The 19,652-nt window shown below is 37.7% G+C and overlaps 1 protein-coding gene across 2 annotated transcripts in view; it reads left to right on the top strand.

Moving 5' to 3' along the window:
- Positions 1-19,652, top strand: part of OXCT1 (3-oxoacid CoA-transferase 1) — a 136,071-nt gene that overhangs the window by 22,953 nt on the left and 93,466 nt on the right. For both annotated transcript variants that reach the window (XM_012435458.2, XM_012435459.2), the window contains exons 5-7: positions 1,748-1,897; positions 6,246-6,352; positions 8,794-8,854. In XM_012435458.2, the coding sequence (XP_012290881.1) occupies positions 1,748-1,897; positions 6,246-6,352; positions 8,794-8,854 (318 nt within the window). The remainder of the gene's footprint in view (positions 1-1,747; positions 1,898-6,245; positions 6,353-8,793; positions 8,855-19,652) is intronic.

Below are 19,652 nucleotides of genomic sequence, written 5' to 3'. Positions count from 1 at the left end.
TTCAGTATAGTCACATTGGTGACTAGGAGTTCAGTATGAATTTTGGGGAGAACACAGTTCAGTTCATAGCAGTGTTTTTCACATTGTAGGTTGAGATACAGTATTCTTTGGGTTTTGGAGCTATTGAAAATTAACCTTTTGATTACCCTTGGTATCTTTTACATTACTTCTTATTTTGTCAGAAGGTATGTACATCGTTAATTTTTTTTTTACAGTTTTCTTCTTAGGCTAAGGGAGGTCAGTGTCTACCTCTTCAACTTAGTGGCCCATTAGTAAACACTGGCTCTGGCAGCTTATTTTGCAGTCTGATGGCCAGGGGGAGCAGAGTTGATGTTGGGGATCAGGACTTCTTTGGTGGGTGAGGGTAAGGAGCTGGTGGTACCGACAGAAGGCCTATCTGCAGAAATAGTCTACTTTCAGGCCCTTAACTGGTATGACAGAAGGAGAGTATTCAGGGAGAGTAGATATAAAAAATATTTTAAGGCAGGGGGTGGTGTTATGGTAATTTTGATGATTTAATTTTTTGTGAATGTTACTAACTTCACAATACAAGGTAGAGTCATCTCTTTCCATTGGCTAGAAAATCAGTTATCTGGAAGATTTTTGGTTATATCCCAAGTCTCACTTTCCCCAGAATATTCCACCTACTTGAATGACTCAGTGTCTCAAGTCCCAACTGTTAGTTTCTTCTTTGAGTTGAAAACTTAGAGTCTGGTTAAAGTAGAAAACAGTTTTTCAGGTTAGGACAATTTGAACACACCATTATTAATACCACGAGCCAATTATTTTTTTTTCTTAAAGAGACAGATCTCATTATGTTCCCCAGGCTGGTCTCAAATCCTGGCCTCAAGTGATCCTCCACCTCCCAAAGCCCTGGGATTTACAGGCATGAGCTACGGTGTCCAGCCCCAGTTTTTAACTACTGACTAGCCAGTCCGTTTTCTAGTAAGAGTGTGATGTAACAAGGCTATAACAGTAGACTTCAGTGTTAGGAAGGGCATCAAGGTTCAGGGCCAGAGTTGATTCCTTAGGGGAAACCTGGGTAGAAAATCAGTTGAGGGTGAGAAAGCTAGGGAAACTAGTCTTGAAATCACTGGTACCTAAGAAGGAGAGTCACCCATGAGAAAGACAATGAACAAAAGAACATACAAAGAAATTTTGCTTGCAGCTATTTCTGCCCTGAAACAATTTGATATACTCTTGATTTTTAAAAACCAACTTACCAGTATGCTGTATTTTTCACTTTGTTTTTTTCTTAGATAATTTGTAGATAAAAATATTTATGAAAATGGTTTAAAGTAAGCTCTAAAATTTAAACATTTTACGTTATTAACTTGAATAAAATTTCGGCCCTAACTACACAGAACATGAAATAAAACAAAATTTATTTATGTTACTGAATGTGTATAACTAAGGTTTCATAATTCAGATTTTAAAATTGACTTAGAATATCAAAAATAGACACATTTAAAATATGTCAAGAGATCATTGGGAGATACGGAAGCTGAAAGCATGAGTATACAAATAAGCGGTTACATTTTGAATGTGGATTTAGAATGGATCTAGAGGGACAGTAACTTCTTAAAATTGATCTTCTAGCATACAATATTAGTGAAATACTCATGCTCATATACAATGCTAGCTACTTTTTAGACTTATAAGGGAGTAGGAACCATGTCTAAATGTTTGTGTCCACATATAGAAGTGGGCTTAGTGAACTTATAGGGTGTTGGTTGCTCACTTGTAGGGCACACTTGCAGAAAGGATCCGTGCAGGTGGGGCTGGAGTTCCTGCATTTTATACCCCCACAGGGTATGGGACCTTGGTACAAGAAGGAGGATCGCCCATCAAATACAACAAAGATGGCAGTGTTGCCATTGCCAGTAAGCCAAGAGAGGTAAGAAACACTCCTATCCAGATAACACCAGGATCCTTCTTTCCATGTGGGATTCTGGGCAAACTCATTGTACAGATAAGTGTAAAAGCACCTCTGTGTAAGAAAAAGCACTCATTCCTTTTCATAAATAGGCAAAATTTCTAGATAAATCTAGGCATCTACTAGCATTTAAATCACATAGAGAAACTCAAATAAATAAGGAAAAAAAGGTGTAATCCACATATGATGTACTAGACAAGGTTAGTTATTTTCAGTTATTTGAACTGATTTTATGGTAGGTTTTAAAAAATTGAGAAACACTTACAATTGCTGATTATGCTTATATGGAAAATAGAGTAGTTGTGATATGCATGCTAGAAAACTCTTTGTGCCCTGGCCCTTCCTAAAGTGACTGTAGGAAGAAAAAAACACAAGGAAATAATATATTTGTCTGAAACCTTGAAAAGGAACTGTTATGATAGAATGGAGGGTTCATAGGATCACTTTTTGTTTTGTATCTTGGACACATTTGAGCTTTTGATGAAATAACTTAGTCCTGTTTAAGGTGCTGAGTAGGATGGGGTACATTTATCATAGGCAACATCACTTAACATATTATAGAAGAGTAGAGCTTCAGATAAAGGTATTTGAGATGCTCAGATTTGAGCTAATTTCAAAAATTACACTGGCCAGTATTTCATTACGGTATTTTTTAGTATCTTTCCATTCTCTTTTCCAGATGGCCCAAGAGGGTTAACACAGGTTGCAGAAATGCTGTACTTATCTCTGGGGAAGTGAACATAGTAAATCAAGGGATCTCTGATCACTTTTCTGCATATGGGGTTGGTGGCTCTGCCCCTCCCATTTTGAGGGAAGATGGGAGGTCATTGAACATGTCCTTTGCTGTTCAGTGTTGGTCTCCTGCCACATCTTCCATCTAGAGCTTTGTCTTTCTGTTAAGAGTGATCTATGTGGATTCAAAGCTTTTATTAATATATTTCTTATGTTATCTTTTTCCTTTACTGCCTAACTAAGTTAAAAAGGCTTCTTGACAAAGTGAAAGACAGAAGCTAAACTATTAAAATGAATTGTAGTAGTATGTCATAAAGGTTCTCAAAAAACTTGCAATAAATACTTTGATAGCTTGCGAGAAGTTGTAGAATTAATTCACCTCAGGAAAATAAGAGACTAGAGTATTTCTTGGGTTCATTTCTGCCTGGAGTCAGGTGCCTCAAATTAGTTGTTTTGTAATTTGTCTGAATTCCCTAGGAATATGACAGATACTTTGTTAATTCTTAGCACTTTTTAACTTTTTTACTTATAGTAGGAAGAAGTAAGTTAATTTCTAAATTAATGATATTTATTGAAGTCTTACTCTTTGCCAGTCCCTGGTCTAAGCGCTGTGGTAAAATGATCTAGATCAAGTCCTCCTACTAATGGAGGGATTGACAGTGAATGAATAAATACATAATGTCTATAGTAGAAGTACTATGAAGACAAATCAAGTAGGTTAAGGGCAAAGAGGATTATCATTGGCCAGGAAACTGGTATATTCCAGACTGGTGGCCAGGGAGAGCTTCTTTAGGGAGGTGATACTTGGTAGAGACCTGAATAAGGTAGGAGAAAGAGGCAAGTGGAGATGAGAGGGTTCGTGCTCTATTTAGAAGGAAGAGTAAGTACAAGGTGCCGAGATAGCTTCAGGCTTGCCGTGTTTTGGAAACAGGAAGTGGTAAGGCTGGAACAGCACATAAGGCAGAGAGTGATAGGGATGGAGAATGAAGAGAGGCAGCAGCCAAATTCATGCAAAGTTTGGATTTTACTGAACATAGTGGGAAGGCCATGGAGTTTAGAACAGGGGTGAGGGTGATGTAATTTGAGTTGTCTTTTTTTTTTCTTTTGAGACGGAGTTTTACTCTTGTTACCCAGGCTGGAGCCTCAGCCTCCTGAGTAGCTGGGACTACAGGCGTGTGCCACCATGCCCAGCTAATTTTTTTTTGTATTTTTAGTAGAGACGGGGTTTCACCATGTTGACCAGGATGGTATCGATCTCTTGACCTCGTGATTCACCCGTCTTGGCCTCCCAAAGTGCTAGGATTATAGGCGTGAACCACCGCGCCCAGCCTGAGTTGTCTTTTGTAAAGATCTGTTGGCTGGTGGTTTTTATTTTTTATTTTTATTTACTTATTTTTTTTTTTTGAAGCCAAGAACAGAAGCAGGGAGAGAGGGGTTAGGAAGCTGTTGTGTTAATTTAGGCGGGAATGGAAGGTGGCTAGACCAAGGTGGAAACAGTGGAGTTTGAGAGAAGTGGTTAGAATTGGGGTAATGTTGATGGTAGAGCCAACAGGATTTGCTGGTGGATAGGTAAGGGGTGTAAGAGGAATCAAGCATAGTGTATAAGATGAGGGAAGCAAAATGGGTGAGGCACAAGGCTAATCAAAGAGCTCTGTATGGGACATGGTGCATTTGAGCTGTCCGTTAGACTCCAAGAAGAGGTGCTTAGTAGACTTCAGGTCAGTAGGTAGTTTAGAGTCAGGATGGAGACTTTGGAGGCGTCAGCATATAACATTTAAATCTGTATACTAGGTGAGTGTCTAGGGGCTGAGTGCAGATACAGACCACTTCTTTGACATTTAGAGATTGGAAAGAGAAGGAGCAACAAAGAGAAATGGGAAAGAGTGACTAGTAAGTGAAAGAGAAACCCAGGTACATCTGGCGATTTGAAAGATAAGGGAAATTTTAAGAGGAAAGGGAATGATCAACTGAGTGTGAAGAGATAGGTAATACAGGGCCTGGAAATTGACATTGGATTTGCAAAAACAGAGGTCACTGGCAACCTTAAGGATTATTCCTTTCTGGAATGGAGGGGATGAAAATCTCACTAGATTCAAGAAAGAACCAAAAAGTGAGGAAGTGGTGACTATGAAATGCACAATTCTTTCAAGTGAATATAATAGCTAGCTTGGCAAAACCAACTCCTTCCCCATTTTTAAGTTTTAGTAAAACTAGCAGTAATAGCTGGTGTGTAGACACATCAGGAAATCATGTAACTGGAATATAAAAGAAGGCTATTTGTTGATTCTGCCTTGCATTTGCACATATTTACTCCAGTTTTCTAGATCTTTATGTAAAATACTCAACTATCATCGTTGGTATTTACAATGATTTTTAAAATACAGAAGCCATTAAAAAGTAACTCTATATTGGTATGTGGCTCAGAAATATCTTTCATATAATTTATCTGAGTTCATAATAATAAGATCCTCATTAATCAATTATTCCCTAAGTTCATTAGTCTTTTTTCTAGCAAGAAACTTGGATAATATCTTTAAAGTAGCTTTTATTTAAGAAAGGATTTGTTTCAAACCATAGTTGAAGCAAATGTACTGAAACTTTCTATAGCAGCTTTCTGTAAAATGCACTTGTCTGTTTTTCCACTAGGGGGTGCAGTAGGGATGAGAATGGAGTTCTGCATTCACATGGCTCCATCTTGTGCAGTAATGGAGTGTGGCAATGGATGTTTGTTTTAATTTCTGGAGATAAACCCTCAAGAATCAAAGAACGTGATGGCAAGACAGTTTTGCTTTATGTTCTACCCCCCAAAATTTGTAGTATAATTAAAAGGCAATAAACATAAATAAAAACCAATAGCATTCCCTTAGACCAGTAATGTCAGAAGAGTAGATAGGAGCAAATGTAACATTCACAGTAGCAACAGAAACCACTAAGTACCTGTAAATAAACCTAAGAAAAATATACAAAGCTTGTATGGAGAAAATGATAAAACTATTGAAGAAAGTCAAAGAAAACCTCAGTAAATGGAGGCATACACAATGCTCATGGGTGGTAAGATACAGCGTGTTGGTTTTCTCCAAATTTACTGATTCTGTGAATCCCATTTAAAATCTCAACAGTTGATTGTAGGTTAATGAGGATAGCTGAATGATAGATTTTTTGTAACTGTCTTATGTACAAAAACAATACATAGACCATTTTATGCAAACTATTTTTTTTTTCCAGAGAGAAGGAAAGAGGGACTATTTTTCATACTGATTATGTAAACCGCACACACAAAATAGTAAAATGAAAATAGTCTATCCCTCGGGCTTACAGAACTTTCATTTCCTCAAATGCACAAGTTTTCTCTTGTTGCTGAATCTTTGCTTCTCTGTTTTCTTAGCTCCCCTTCGACTACTTTGACTAAGTCCTGCTTGCCTAACACTGCTTATCCTTGAAGTCTCTGAGATATTTTTCCCTCTGAGACATTTTCCCTCACTAGACTAGTATCCTCATTATCTACCTCTATCAGAGTGTCTCTATCACAATCAAGACCTGTGCAAATACCTGACAATGCCTTCTCCCTCTCCTGCAGGTGAGGGAGTTCAATGGTCAGCACTTTATTTTGGAGGAAGCAATTACAGGGGATTTTGCTTTGGTGAAAGCTTGGAAGGCAGACCGAGCAGGAAACGTGATTTTCAGGTATTGTGATAGTTTTAAAAACACTCATACATGTCAGCAACTAAATTATGATTACAAAAATGGATGTCAGGGTGAATTTGCAATTTAAAAATTTATTTTGGAAATGGCCCAAGATCATACATGCCCATGTGTATTGCACATAGGTGTGTGCAGGGCTGCTGGTATGTCCACTTGTGGGAGTCTTGTTTGGACTGGTTGACATCCATGCTGCACTGCTTGTTACATATTTGAATCTATATGCCCTTTTATATAGGCACATGCAATTGTTTTTCTCCTTGTATATTTTAGTTGCGAAAACCATTTACATGCTTAGAAAACATGGGTCACACAATTTTATTTAGTTGATATTGTAATTTACATGTATTGTTTTAAAATGTCAGAGTTAATTTGATATTCTGAAGAGATACTGCTAATAATCATTAGTTAGTCCTTTTGCAGTTCTTTTGGTGTCTCCTAGGAAATGCTTACAAATGTCCTATCTGAAAAATTGATTAACCTTTATAATACTGAACTTTAAATCCTCACTCTGGTTAGCCACAGACTTGATAGATTTTAAAATCTTTTGGTTATTCTAAGCATACCAATCTTGGACTTTTAGATTTACATAGTTTTTTGAGGATTATGAAACCCTTTAGTATACACTTAAGAGTTTTCCAAAATGTTTAATCTTGAAGACTTTACCTATTAGATTACAGAAATCATTGTTTTTCCTCATATTATCATTTGCCGCTTTCAATTAACAATTTTTAAATCTTTAGCAAATGCAGCTTTGGTGCAATCACAATTAAGTTCTCAGTGATACTCTCGTATTGCTTTTTATTTCTGAAGAAGTTATGTGATATTAATGCTCTTTGATTTCTTTGATTTAGGCAGTTTTTTAACATACAACTAATTTTGGCAATAACAAGACATTTTACATCATCTTTACTTTATTTGACACATTTGTGTATTATTTACAAATGCTTAGTTGCTTTTTTTTTTTTTTTTGAGACGGAGTTTCGCTCTTGTCACCCAGGCTGGACCGCAACCTCCGCCTCCCGGGTTCAGGCAATTCTCCTGCCTCAGCCTCCTGAGTAGCTGGGATTACAGGCATGCGCCACCGTGCCCAGTTAATTTTTGGTATTTTTAGTAGAGACAGGGTTTCACCATGTTGACCAGGATGGTCTCGATCTCTTGACCTCGTGATCCACCCACCTTGGCCTCCCAAAGTGCTGGGATTACAGGCGTGAGCCACCGCGCCCGGCCCTGCTTAGTTGCTTTTTTAAAAAGATTAACAAAATTGTATATTAGTAAGCAGAAATGAGTTATGGAAAATATTTCCACATTTATTCTGTGCTACAGTGCCTGGCTCTGGTATCTAAAGGCTGCACAAGGGCTATTCTAGGCACTGATTTTATGCTGGTGGTTTACGAGTTCTGGTGTGAAATGAAAGCTTGCATTACCAATGGTCAAGTGACCTTGGGACTGACTTCACATTTAGTGGGACAGCTGGAAGAGAGGTCTGTCTAGGTTATTCAAGTGGGGGACTTCAGACTTTTTTTTTCCTGTGACCATTCTGCCCTTGGAGCTTTTGATGCCTGGATGTCTAGTGGGATCTAACCCAGCAACTTGTGAAAGTTCACGCGTACTCCCTTCTCAAGGATGCTCCTATTCCTGTATGCATCCTTCAATCTGAGCAAAAGAAATACTGGTGGCCCCAAAGAGCTAGTAAAATATAGCTGTGACTTGCTCCCTTCTACCAAAGAAATTCTGCTGGCAACCTATATTCCCAGAGACAAAAAATATATTTTAACTTTTACTGTTATTGAGGAACATCAGAGTACAAAACCATCAGCAAAATTGGCACCTTTTAGAAATTTTTACACCTCAGGGTCTGATGTAGGTGTTGTACTTTCAAAAACTTCATCAGAAAATGATTCTCCAGAATGATCTTTATAGGTGACTCACAAATTACCAATGAATGTTTCATTTAGTTTCAGCAATAGGCTTCTTCTCTTCAATAGAGAATGTAATTACTATACCTTCTCATGTGAAGCATTTGCTACTTTTCCTTTCTTAATGTGTTAATGAGAGCAAGTTATTGAAGGAAATATTTAACTAATAGGGACAAAGTGAAGTTGTTAAAAGATTAAGGGAAATTAACTTCAAAGAAGATATATTTATTAATATCCTTTTTGTGCATCTAGCTATATGTTGAACATGAAAAATAGTTTCTCTTTCTCTCAAGCCTGTTCAAAACTATATACATTAATAAAATGATTTTTTAAAATTTATGAGCTATTTATGAAACTTTATTAATGGAAAATATGATAAACTCATTTTGGAAAGATTCTTAGATTTTTAGTTAATAGAAATCCTAATCTATAAAATCTTAAAGCTGACAGAGATATTTATTTTTGGTCTTTTTCCCCCACTTTCTTATCTCCCACACCCTGATGTAGGAAAAGTGCAAGGAATTTCAACTTGCCAATGTGCAAAGCTGCAGAAACCACAGTGGTAGAGGTAAGAGGTTATTTTTGAATTCTTAGTGTTAATTATTTAACTCGATGTTAAGTATTAGTTCAAGAAAAAGTACCACAGTTCATTTGTTTTCTGGACAATAATGACAGCTTTTTTTGTTTTGGAAATGGAACCATTCTCTCTAAATATCTAATAGTTAAAATTTTGCTGTAACTTCAGCTTTCTTGTTAGCAAGGATGCTCTCTTTGTGAATCAAGCAATGGGACCAGCTTATAAAAGTCCTTTGATCCTTAAATGAAATAGATCTCCTTGAGTGAAATTCCAAGATGAATTTATGTGTGTAGAATCCCAGGAAAATAGTAAATGTTCCAGAAGAAGTTCATGATCTTACTGTGATAGATTTTTTGACTTCTTTAAGGGAAGAGGGTTACACAAATAACTACTTTGATGTGGTTCCATTCAGAGCAAATTCAGGCACTGACTGTCCTTTGGGAATTCTGCAGCCTTCCTAGGCTTAGGGATCTGGGACAGAAACAGGTGCTTATACCAAAACCTTGCCATTTTGGTTGTAACATATTGAACCTCAAAGAAGACTTCAAATGATTCTCAACTTGAGGCTTTGAGGATCACCTAGAACCGAATTTTTGTGTGAGTTTGAGGTAGTTTTTCCTTGGGAGGGTTTTATCCCTGTTGGGATCTGGAATTGAAATACATAGGTTCCTGATTTTTCTCATGATGGCAGGTGTTGTATGTGGTGTCTTTTGATTCATTTATATAAGGCCACGATACTGTTTCATGAAGGCTGTACAGTGTATTTTGAACAAATCACGTTAGAGTTCTGTACCTTTCTTGGAAAATGAAGTATGCTATTTTAAAGTGCTGAGGTATGTGTTACTTTCAACCAAGGCATGGTGGTTTTATTGGAATGGCTTTACTACATTTAGTACATTTTCTGCATTTAAAATGGATAATGTGGCTTATACTTTCTGTGTAGTCTGTCTTTGATTTATTTATCCATCTTAATTACCTGTCTATGGCACACAACTATAGCATTACTGAGAAGCGGCCTACAGTGTAGCTTAAAATAATAGTTTTATACCCCATTGACTTCATGTATTTCTGCAAAACTGTCAGAAACCAGTATTTCTTCCCACAGTACAGAGGGGCATTATGCATTATCTGGGGTGACGTTCTCTTTAAAACTTTTTCCTATTACAATCTGGCTCTTTTCAGTTCATCTCATTTCTTACAAGAGCACGAAGTAACCTTGTGTTGAAGAATCATTGTAGGTATTAGGAAAGAGAGGCTCTCTTTTGACCTAAGGAGAGAAAATCCTTTCATTGAACCTGCAAATGTAATAAAATCTCCCCTTCTGTGTCCCGGAACAGACATCTCTGATAGATCACAGAATGTTTTTCTGGTAGGCCCAGACATACATTAGGGTCTCTTTCAATGCAGTGCTGTGGGCAACCACTTCTAAAATTCTCTACACTCTCCAGTATGGTAGCCACTAGCCACATTAAATTAAAATTATTACATGGTGGCTCAGCCCTGTTATCCCAGCACTTTGGAAGGCTGAGGCAGGTGGATTGCTTGAGCCAGGTGTTGGAGATCAGCCTGCACAACATGGTGAAACACTGTCTCTACAAAAAAAATACAAAAAATTAGCCAGACGTGGTGGCATGTGCCTGAAGTTCCAGCTACCTGGGGGCTGAGATGTGAGGATCACCTGAGTCCAGGAGGTCAAGGCTGCAGTGAGCTGTGACTGTGTCACTGTGATCCAGCCTGGGCAACAGAGTGAGACCCTGTCTTAAAAAAAAAAGACTGAGAAATTGAATTTACATTTATACTAGTCCCATATCAAGCAAAGCTACATGTGGCTAGTGATTACTATACTGATCAGTACAAATAAACATTATTATAGCAGGAAGTTTTATTGAACAAAGCAGGATTAGAAGGCTCAAGAAGAAATCTGTTATCCTAGTTTAGGAACATAAGCAAAACAGCTCTTTGGACTGTAGGATTCTTGTAAGCCTAGCCCCGACACCTGTTCATAGTAGAAACATATAGTATACATAGTAGAAACATGACTATAGACTGAATTGTAAGAATTGTGCTCACAAACGTGGAAAATAATTTGGAATTGGGGTTAGTGCCTATATTGGGCATTTTCTGATACGAAACTCCATTTTGGCTTTGTGACTTATATTTCAAGTCCAGTGAGTTCCCTGGACCTCCAGCCCCCTGTTCTATGCTATGCCCTATGCACTCCGTTACCTGCACCTGCCTCCAGGGTTCTATGACTTTTCAAGCTCTATCTTGCTTTCTTTATGGGGGACATAGTGCAATTGATGATTATGAGCTGGTCTCTGAAGTACAACATTTAAGAGGAATCTTCAGAGATTGTTAACTGCATATTCTTCTGCATGCAAAATACTAATAATGATATTTAGTATTAATCAAGCATTTATGATGTGTCAGTCACTGCTGTATTCCTTATGTGCATTACTTTAAATTATCACAATAGTACTATGAAGTAGGAATAATAATTATCTTTATTTTAGAGGTGATGACTTTAAGGCATAGAGAGGTTAAGGTGTATACCTGACGTCACACAGCTTAAGTGGAACCGGGATAGACCCACAGAGAAACTGATTCCAGGGTGTCTACTCTTTTCCATTATGTTACAAAATGCGTCCATATTATCTATGAATGGGTGTTTTAAATTCTCAGAAGATATTGAATCTCCAGAGGCAGTCCACTCCAGAGACAAGCAAATAAGGAGATTTTCTGTCCAACTTATTTTCTATCCCAAACCTTCCTTGACAATTATTTCCATTGTGGTCTTTTTTTTTCTTCTAGTACCATCTACCTTAGAGATGTCTTTGAGAAAGGTATCATCCTGTGTTCAGTGGTCCATGCACTCATTCAGTCTTTCTCTTGGACTCTTTTCATTCTATTGTCTAGCCTCTTTGACCTTTATGCTTTTTACATATTTCTCTAAACGTGGTGATTGAATATCTGTTCTAGAACTATAGTATCTTAAGCAGTGGGAGCTATATAACAGTGTGACTACACCCTATATAACATAGTCAAAGGCATCTTTTTCATTTTAATAGAGAACTCTTAGATCATCTTGTTTCTTTTGAGTTGTAGAATCTGGATTAGAGCTTATCTCCTAAAGCTCCATGCCAGCATCTTCCCACTCCACAATGCTGCGTCTTTTCAACCTTTCTTCTCCCTGGTGATTTGAGTTTTGATTTTCGTTTTAAGGAGGATAGAACTATAAGTATTTAAAGTACTAATGCTGATTCCCTTAGGCATCTTAAATTTGTTTTGGATTTAGAAGCAGGGTGGAAAAGGAGCATAACCTCTTGCTTTTTAGTTTATAATTTTTTAATTACACAATTTACAGCAAATGTTTTACATCAAGAAGTAAATGAGTATGTTTATCATCAATTTAAAAGAAAATCAAATTTGTCCTTGATGTTATTTATTTCTCGATTCTACAAAAGGGAAACTAGTCCTTTTTGGCAAAGTTTGTTTTTAGATGTGTTCTAGACCAAGGGCCCCCAACCCTTGGGCCATGGACCGGTAGTGAATCATGGTCTGTTAGGAACTGGGCTGTACAGTAGATGAGTGGTGGGTGAGTCAGCATTACTGCCTGAACTCTGCCTCCTGTCAAATCAGCCCTGGCATCAGATTCTCATAGGAGCGAGAACCCTGTTATGAACTGTGCATGTGAGGGATCTAGGTGGCTCGCTCCTTTTGAGAATCTAATGCCTGATGATCTGAGGTGGAACAGTTTCATCCTGAAACCATTCCCCCACCCATCCCCCATGTGTGGAAAAAGTGTCTTCCACAAAACCGGTCCCTGGTGCCAAAAAAAGTTGGGGACCACTTTTCTAGAGAAACTTACGAGTTGTATAAAACCATAGAGGTGATCACTTACGTATGTTTTTAACAAAACCAATGTGAACATTACATATATTTCTTAAAATGTGCAGCCATTTGCATGCTTCCCCACAACGTTGTGACACAGTTGATGCTGGCTGTGTCTTCCTGCCCCCCTTGTGGACCTGGGTAGCTACTTGGTAAAAATAGTCCACATGGCTGCACATATTGTTATACATGCCAGAGAGATGTTTCTCTTTTCAGTCCAGACAGTGTTATTTCTAGACCTCCCTCTCTTTGAGTGAGTGGGTGAAGTCTTCCCTGATAAACTTTCTAAGTTTAAGTGCAAAACCTGCCAGGGAATGACTCTTGGGTGTTGCCTTCCATGTGTATGACAAGGAGTAGCAAGGACTCTTGAGTCTTCCAAAGGGCACTAATTTGGCCGTTTCTCAGGAGGAATCCTGTTGTTGTGTTAAGCTCTCAACTCCCTATGAGCCCCTCTGCTAGTCTTCTGTGTACATAATCTACCATCTAAGTTTCTCTGCAAGTGGCCTATTTCTACTTTTTTTTTTTTTTTGAAGGAGCCTATAATAGAAAACCTAGGGGGAAGGATGAGAGTGCTTCACTCAGGAGACTGTTGATGCTTTGTCTCCTGCAAGCAGCCTGGCATGCACGTGCTGTCAGAAAAGGTCGTCTGACTCAGCCACTGAAGCTGCTGAGGCTGCCTGTGACTGAAATAACCTCACTGCTTTGGACTTCTTTGTGCTGCCAGGCTTGTGCCAGGGCTGGTTTATGAGACAGCAAAGGTTTACCCAAGGCTCTTTCAACTATTTTAGTTAACTTCAGCCTTCAGTCAAAATAAGTATATTTATCATGATATAAATAGAATTACTTTTATTGTATTTATATTATGGTATGTTTGCCTGTGAAGAAAGAATTGTTTAGATGACATAATATTTGGTGCACACAAATATTTACTGTAGCATGTGTGATTTATGAAGCACAATATAAATTAAATGTCAGTGAACCTATCTAATATAAGAATTAGAGCTTAATGGACATATAGAGAATAATTTTCAAAAGTAATATCCTAAGACTTATATTTATAAGAACCAGGCTTCAGGGAACTGCATCTTCTGTGTTCTGTGCCAGTGCCTGGCATGTGCCATCTTTTTAAAATTTTTAAATATTTGTGGGTACATAGTAGGTGTATATATTATAGTATATGGCTGTTTAGATTTTGAATTTTTTCCTGGTTCAATCTTGATAGGTTACATGTGTCTAGAAATTTATTTATTTCTTCTAGATTTTCCAATTTATTGGCACATAGTTGCTCCTAGTAGCCACTAATGATCCTTTGAATTTCTTACCAGTTGTAATGTCCCTTTTTCTCTGATTTTATTTGGTTCTTCACTACTACCACCCTGCCTTTGTTAGTCTGGCTAAAGGTTTGTCAATTTTATCTTCTTGAAATATCAACTTTTTTTTAATTATTCTTTTGTATTTTCTTCATTTCAAATTCATTTCTGCTCTGATCTGTATTTCTTTTACTAGTTTTGGGTTTGGTTTGCTCTTTTCTAGTTCTTTAAGCTGCCTCATTAGGTTATTTGTTATTCTTTTTTGAAGTAGGCACTTATAGATGTAAATTTTCCTCTTAGTATTTTATAGCACTTATAGCTATAAATTTTCCTCTTAGTACCTGTTCGATGAAACATTTTATAGATCTGTATTAGGTTCATTTGTTCTATAGCACAGATTTAGTCTGATATCTCTGACTTTTCTTTTTTGGAAATCTGTTCAATGCTAAAAATGGGATGTGGAAGTCTCCAGCTGTTGTATTTTAGTCTGTCTCTCTTTTGCTCTAATAATATTTGCTTTATATATCTGGCTGCCCCAGTGTTGGGTGCATATATATTTTTAATCATTGTATCCTCTTGCTGAATTGACCCCTTTATCATTATATAATGAGCTTCTTTGTCTCTTCTTACAGTTTTTGTCTTGAAATCTATTTTGCCTGTTGTAAGTATGGCTACTCCTGTTCTTTTTTGTAGGTGTCCATTGGCATGGGATATCATTTTCCATCCCTTTATTTTTGGTCTATATGTATCTTTATAGGTGAAGCATGTCTCTTGTAGGCAACAGACCAATGGGTCTTATTTTTTTCATCCATTCAGCTACTGTGTCTTATTGGAGAGTTTAGTCCATTTACAGTCAATGTTATTGATAAGTAGGGACTTATTCTTGCCATTTTGATTTTTTTTTTTGTTTGTTTTCTGATTGTTTTGTGGTCTTCTTCCTTCTTTTCTTCTTCCTGTCTTCCTTTTAGTGATGGTGATTTTTCTCTGGGGTGCTTTAATTTCTTGCTTTTCATTTTTTAGATATCTGTTGTATATATTTTTTTGATTTGATATTAGCCTGAGGCTTGAAAACACTGTCTTATAACCCATTATTTTAAACTGATGAAAACTTAACACTAATTTCATAAAATAAAGCAAAAAGAAAACTAATAAAAACTCTAAACTTTTTTTTTTTTTGAGACAGAGTTTTGTTCTTGTTGCCCAGGCTGGATTGCAGTGGTACAATCTCGTCTCCACTGCAAACTCCGCCTCCCGGATTCAAGCAATTCTCCTGCCTCAGCCTCCTGAGTAGCTGGGATTATAGGTATGCGCCACCACACCAGCTAAATCTTTGTATTTTTAGTAGAGACGGGGTTTCATTATGTTGGCCAGGCTGGTCTCAAACTTCCAACCTCAGGTGATCCACCCACCTTGGCCTCCTAAAGTGCTGGGATTATAGGCATGAGCCACCGTGCCTGGCCAAAACTCTATACACTTTTACTTCATCCTTGTGCTTTATAACTTTTTGTTTCTCTTCATTTCTTATTGTGCTATGTCTTAGTTATTACAGTTATTCTAATTGGCTTATTATTTAGTCTTTCAACTTAAGTGTTTACATACCACAGTTGCAATGTTATATTAGTAGTATCCTGTACATCTGTAATCCCAGCCCTTTGGGAGGCCAAGGCGGGCGGATCACAAGGTCAAGAGATCGAGACCATCCTGGCCAACATGGTGAAACCCCGTCTCTACTAAAAATACAAAAATTAGCTGGGCATGGTGGCACATGCTTGTAGTCCGAGCTACTTGGGAGGCTAAGGCAGGAGAATTGCTTGAACCCAGAAGGCAGAGGTTGAAGTGAGCTGAGATTGCGCCACTGCATTCCAGCCTGGTGACAGAGCAAGACTCTGTCTCAAATAATAATAATAATAATAATAATAATAATAATAATAATAATGATATCCTGTGTTTTTCTGTGTACTTCTTATTACCAGTGAGTTTTGTATCTTCAGATGATTTTTTTCTTTCTCATTAACATCCTTTTTTTTTTCCAGATCAAAGAACTCCCTGTGTCACTTCTTATAGGACAGGTCTGCTGTTGATGAAATCCCTCTGATTTTGGTTGTCTGGGGAGTTCTTTATTTTTCCTCCATGTTTGAAGGATATTTTTGCCAGATATATTGTTCTAGGGTCAAAGTTTTTTTTTTTTTTTTTCTTTCAGCCCTTTAAATATGTCATGCTACTGTCTCCTGGCCTTTAATGTTTCCACTGAAAAGTCTGCTGCCAGACATCTTGGAGCTCTGTTGTCTGTTGTATGTTGTTTCTTTTCTCTTGCTGCTTTTAGAATTCTTTATCACTGATTTTTGGGAGTTTGATTAAATGCCTTGAGGTAGTCTTCCTTGTGTTAAATTTGCTTGGGGTTCTATAACCTTCTTGTACTTGAATGTTAATCTTTCTCTAGGTTTGGGAAATTTTTTTATGCCTTTGAATAAACTTGCTAACCCCATCTCTTTCTCTACCTCTTCCTTAAGGCCAGTAACTCTTAGTATTGGCCCTTTCAAGGCTATTTTCTAGATATTGTAGGTGTGCTTCATTGTTCTTTATTTTTCTTTTGTCTCCTCTGACTGTATTTTCAAAAAGCCTGTCTTCAAGCTCAGTGATTTTCTTCTGCTTGATCACTTCTGCTATTAAGAGACTCCAGATGCATTCAGCAGTATGTCAATTGCATTTTTCAAATGTAGAATTTCTGCTTGCTTCTTTTTAATTATTTCAATCTGTTCATCTGATAGAATTCTGAATTCCTTCTGTGTTATCTTGGATTTCTTTGAGTTTCCTCAAAACAGCTATTTTGAATTCTGTCTGAATTCTCTTATTTTGTTTGGTGAGGTCATGCTTCCCTGAATTGTCTTGAAGCTTGTAGATGTTTGTTGGTGTCTGGGCATTAAAGGGTTAGGTATTTATTGTAGTCTTTGCAGTCTGGTCCTGTTAGTGCCTTTCCTTGGGAATGCTTTCTAGGTATTTAAAGGGACTCGGGCTCCAACCATGATTGCTGTGGTTTTTGTAAACTTGTAAGAGGTATTGTCTTGATGGTCTTGGATAATGTCCAGAAGACTTTTCTGGATTACCAGGTAGAGACTGCTGTTCTTTTTCCTTACTTTCTTCCAAACAAGTGGAATCTCTCTCTCTCTCTCTCTCTCTCTCTCTCTCTCTCTCTTTCTCTCCCTCCCTCTCTCTCACTCTCTGTCCCCTCTCTCTCTCTCTCTCTCTCTCTCTCTCTCTCTCCCCCTCTCTTTTTCTGTCTGTGCTAAACTGCCTGGAACTGAGGGTGTGGTGATACAAACATACCCCTGTGGCTATCACCACTTGGACTGTGCTGGGTCAGGCCGAAAGCCAGCACAGTGCTGGGTTTCGCCCAAGGCCTGCCGTAACTACTACCTGACTACCACCTATGTTAACTCAAGGCCCCGAGGCTCTACAATAAGCAGGCGGTGAAGCCAGCCAAGTCTGTTTTCTTACCTTCAGGGCTGTCCAAATGCAGTCTGATTTTTAGTTCTTGTAACAGTGCTTTTCTGTATATAGATAGTTGTTAAACTTTGGTGCTCCTGAGGCAGGACAAATGGCTTCAGTTCTACCATCTTGCTAAACTACCTTTCCATCTCTCCTGCCAAGCAGACATGTAGTGTTTCTGGTTGGTGGGTGAGGAAAGGTGAAGATGGCAGTGTAACTGAAATACAAATTTTCATTTTAAATGTTTATTATGGAGGATAGTAAGCAGAGGAGTATAATGTGCCTTCCTGAGCCCAACACCTTATCTCCATGACTATCAACCCATGGTCACTCCTGCCCCATCCACATCCCCATCTCTTTGCCTTCTCCTTCCTCTAATTGATTTGAAGCAAGTACCAGATATTACAGTGCAATGATAGTTTAAGGAAAGTTCATTGATATTCAGAAATTCTAGCATACCAGGTATTTTTTATAGATTCTGGAGATATAGCAGTGAACAAAACAAAACTCCCTGCCCTTGTGGAGTTTACATTCTGATGGTCTATCTTGATAATAGAATGAATAAGTAAAATATGTAGTATATTTGATACTGCTAAGTGTTAAGAGAAAAACAAAGTGTGAAAAGGGACCTGAAATGTCAGGGAAAGAAACTGAAACTTTGGATGGTACAGTGAAAGGCCTGTCAGTGAGATGACTTCTGAGTAATGACCTTAAGAAAGGGAGGAAGCTAGATTTGCAATTAACTGATGGTGGAGCCTTCCAGGCCCAAATGAGTAGTATGTGCAGAGACCTGAGGCAAGAGCATCCCCGGCAGGTTTGGAGAACAGAGATAATAAACTTTTCTCATTGTATAGTCATAGGGTGTGCAGTCTTACACGAGAATTAACTTTCTTAAGGGTACTGGCAGTATCTTTCTCAAAGGCTATGTGACTTTTGACATTGGAGCATCCTCGTGTTTATGACTGTGGCCCTCTTTGGAGAGCTTTGTGTTAATAATTCCTCATAAATCATCTTAGACATGAACAAGCTGGTTGTTTTACTTAAGAATAGAAGGTGGGAACACAGTGGATTTTAACCAGGTGACATAATCGCTAAAGTGGGTCCTATGAACATTTAATTTTTGTTAAGCAGGCCAATTAATGTATTCATGTTTTAGAGATTTGGGCTATCTTGCTTCCTGCTTTAGAGGAAATGAAAAAGCCTAAGGAGTAAGCATAATTCCTTCCCTCTTAAATTTCTCTGATTCTTTAGATTGCTAGTCCCTAATGATACAGTTTTAAAAGCAATGGAATTCATGATTTTTCAAGAGGCAATAAAAATAAAATGAGATAGAAAGAAAAATGAAGCTTTGGTCCACTTAAGACAAGGACTTCTCACCGTGTTGAAAAACTTCACTGGATCCCATTTAAAGTAACACACACATCCAGACACAGGCTCATTTTTGTGTGAAATTCATTCATACACAAACTTCTGTGACATATGGAGGCATATTTATGAGAACTTGGCTGAAATGTCAAATTTGACATTTAGTGTGTGAAGTTTACTATACTACATGCTCTTTGCTGCACTGTAGTATTTACCTGGTAGGGCTCTCTACCTCAGTTAGTTAGCTACATAGAATGAGGTTAGCAAAAAACTGTTTATCCTAATCTTCCTGAATCTACTCACATGGACCAGCTGAGTTGAACACGTAACACAAGTTCTTTTAAGAGTAAAAAAAAGGTGTTTGTTTGATACAATATGGAAAAAGAAATACCTTCCTTCCACCAACCCGCCCTGAAGAACCCTTAGTCCTTCGGCACAATACTATCACCTTCCTAAGTATTAACTTTTGGGATGGATGTGGTGAGTGCTGGATATCATTCACACAGGTTGATTTTTAGACCTGGTAAATTATATAAAATCTTCAATTTATATTTATTTTCCTTATTTTTTTCAGTTAGAATATTTTACTTGTGCTTTTGGACTTTTTAAAATGGATGACTAAGCCATTCTTAAAGACATCTCTAAATTCTATGCCACATATTTAGCCAGGTATAGAATGCTTTGACAAGATAATATCCTAATAGAAGTATACTAAATGAACTGATGGATTCTACTCT

The sequence above is a fragment of the Aotus nancymaae genome, unplaced genomic scaffold, assembly GCF_030222135.1.
Source record: "Aotus nancymaae isolate 86718 unplaced genomic scaffold, 86718_ANA_hifiasm-v0.15.2.pri h1tg000014l, whole genome shotgun sequence".
Taxonomy (NCBI): Eukaryota; Metazoa; Chordata; class Mammalia; order Primates; family Aotidae; genus Aotus; species Aotus nancymaae.
The sequence above is the reverse complement of the archived record's forward strand: the minus strand, read 5'-3'. Positions and strand labels throughout refer to the sequence as shown.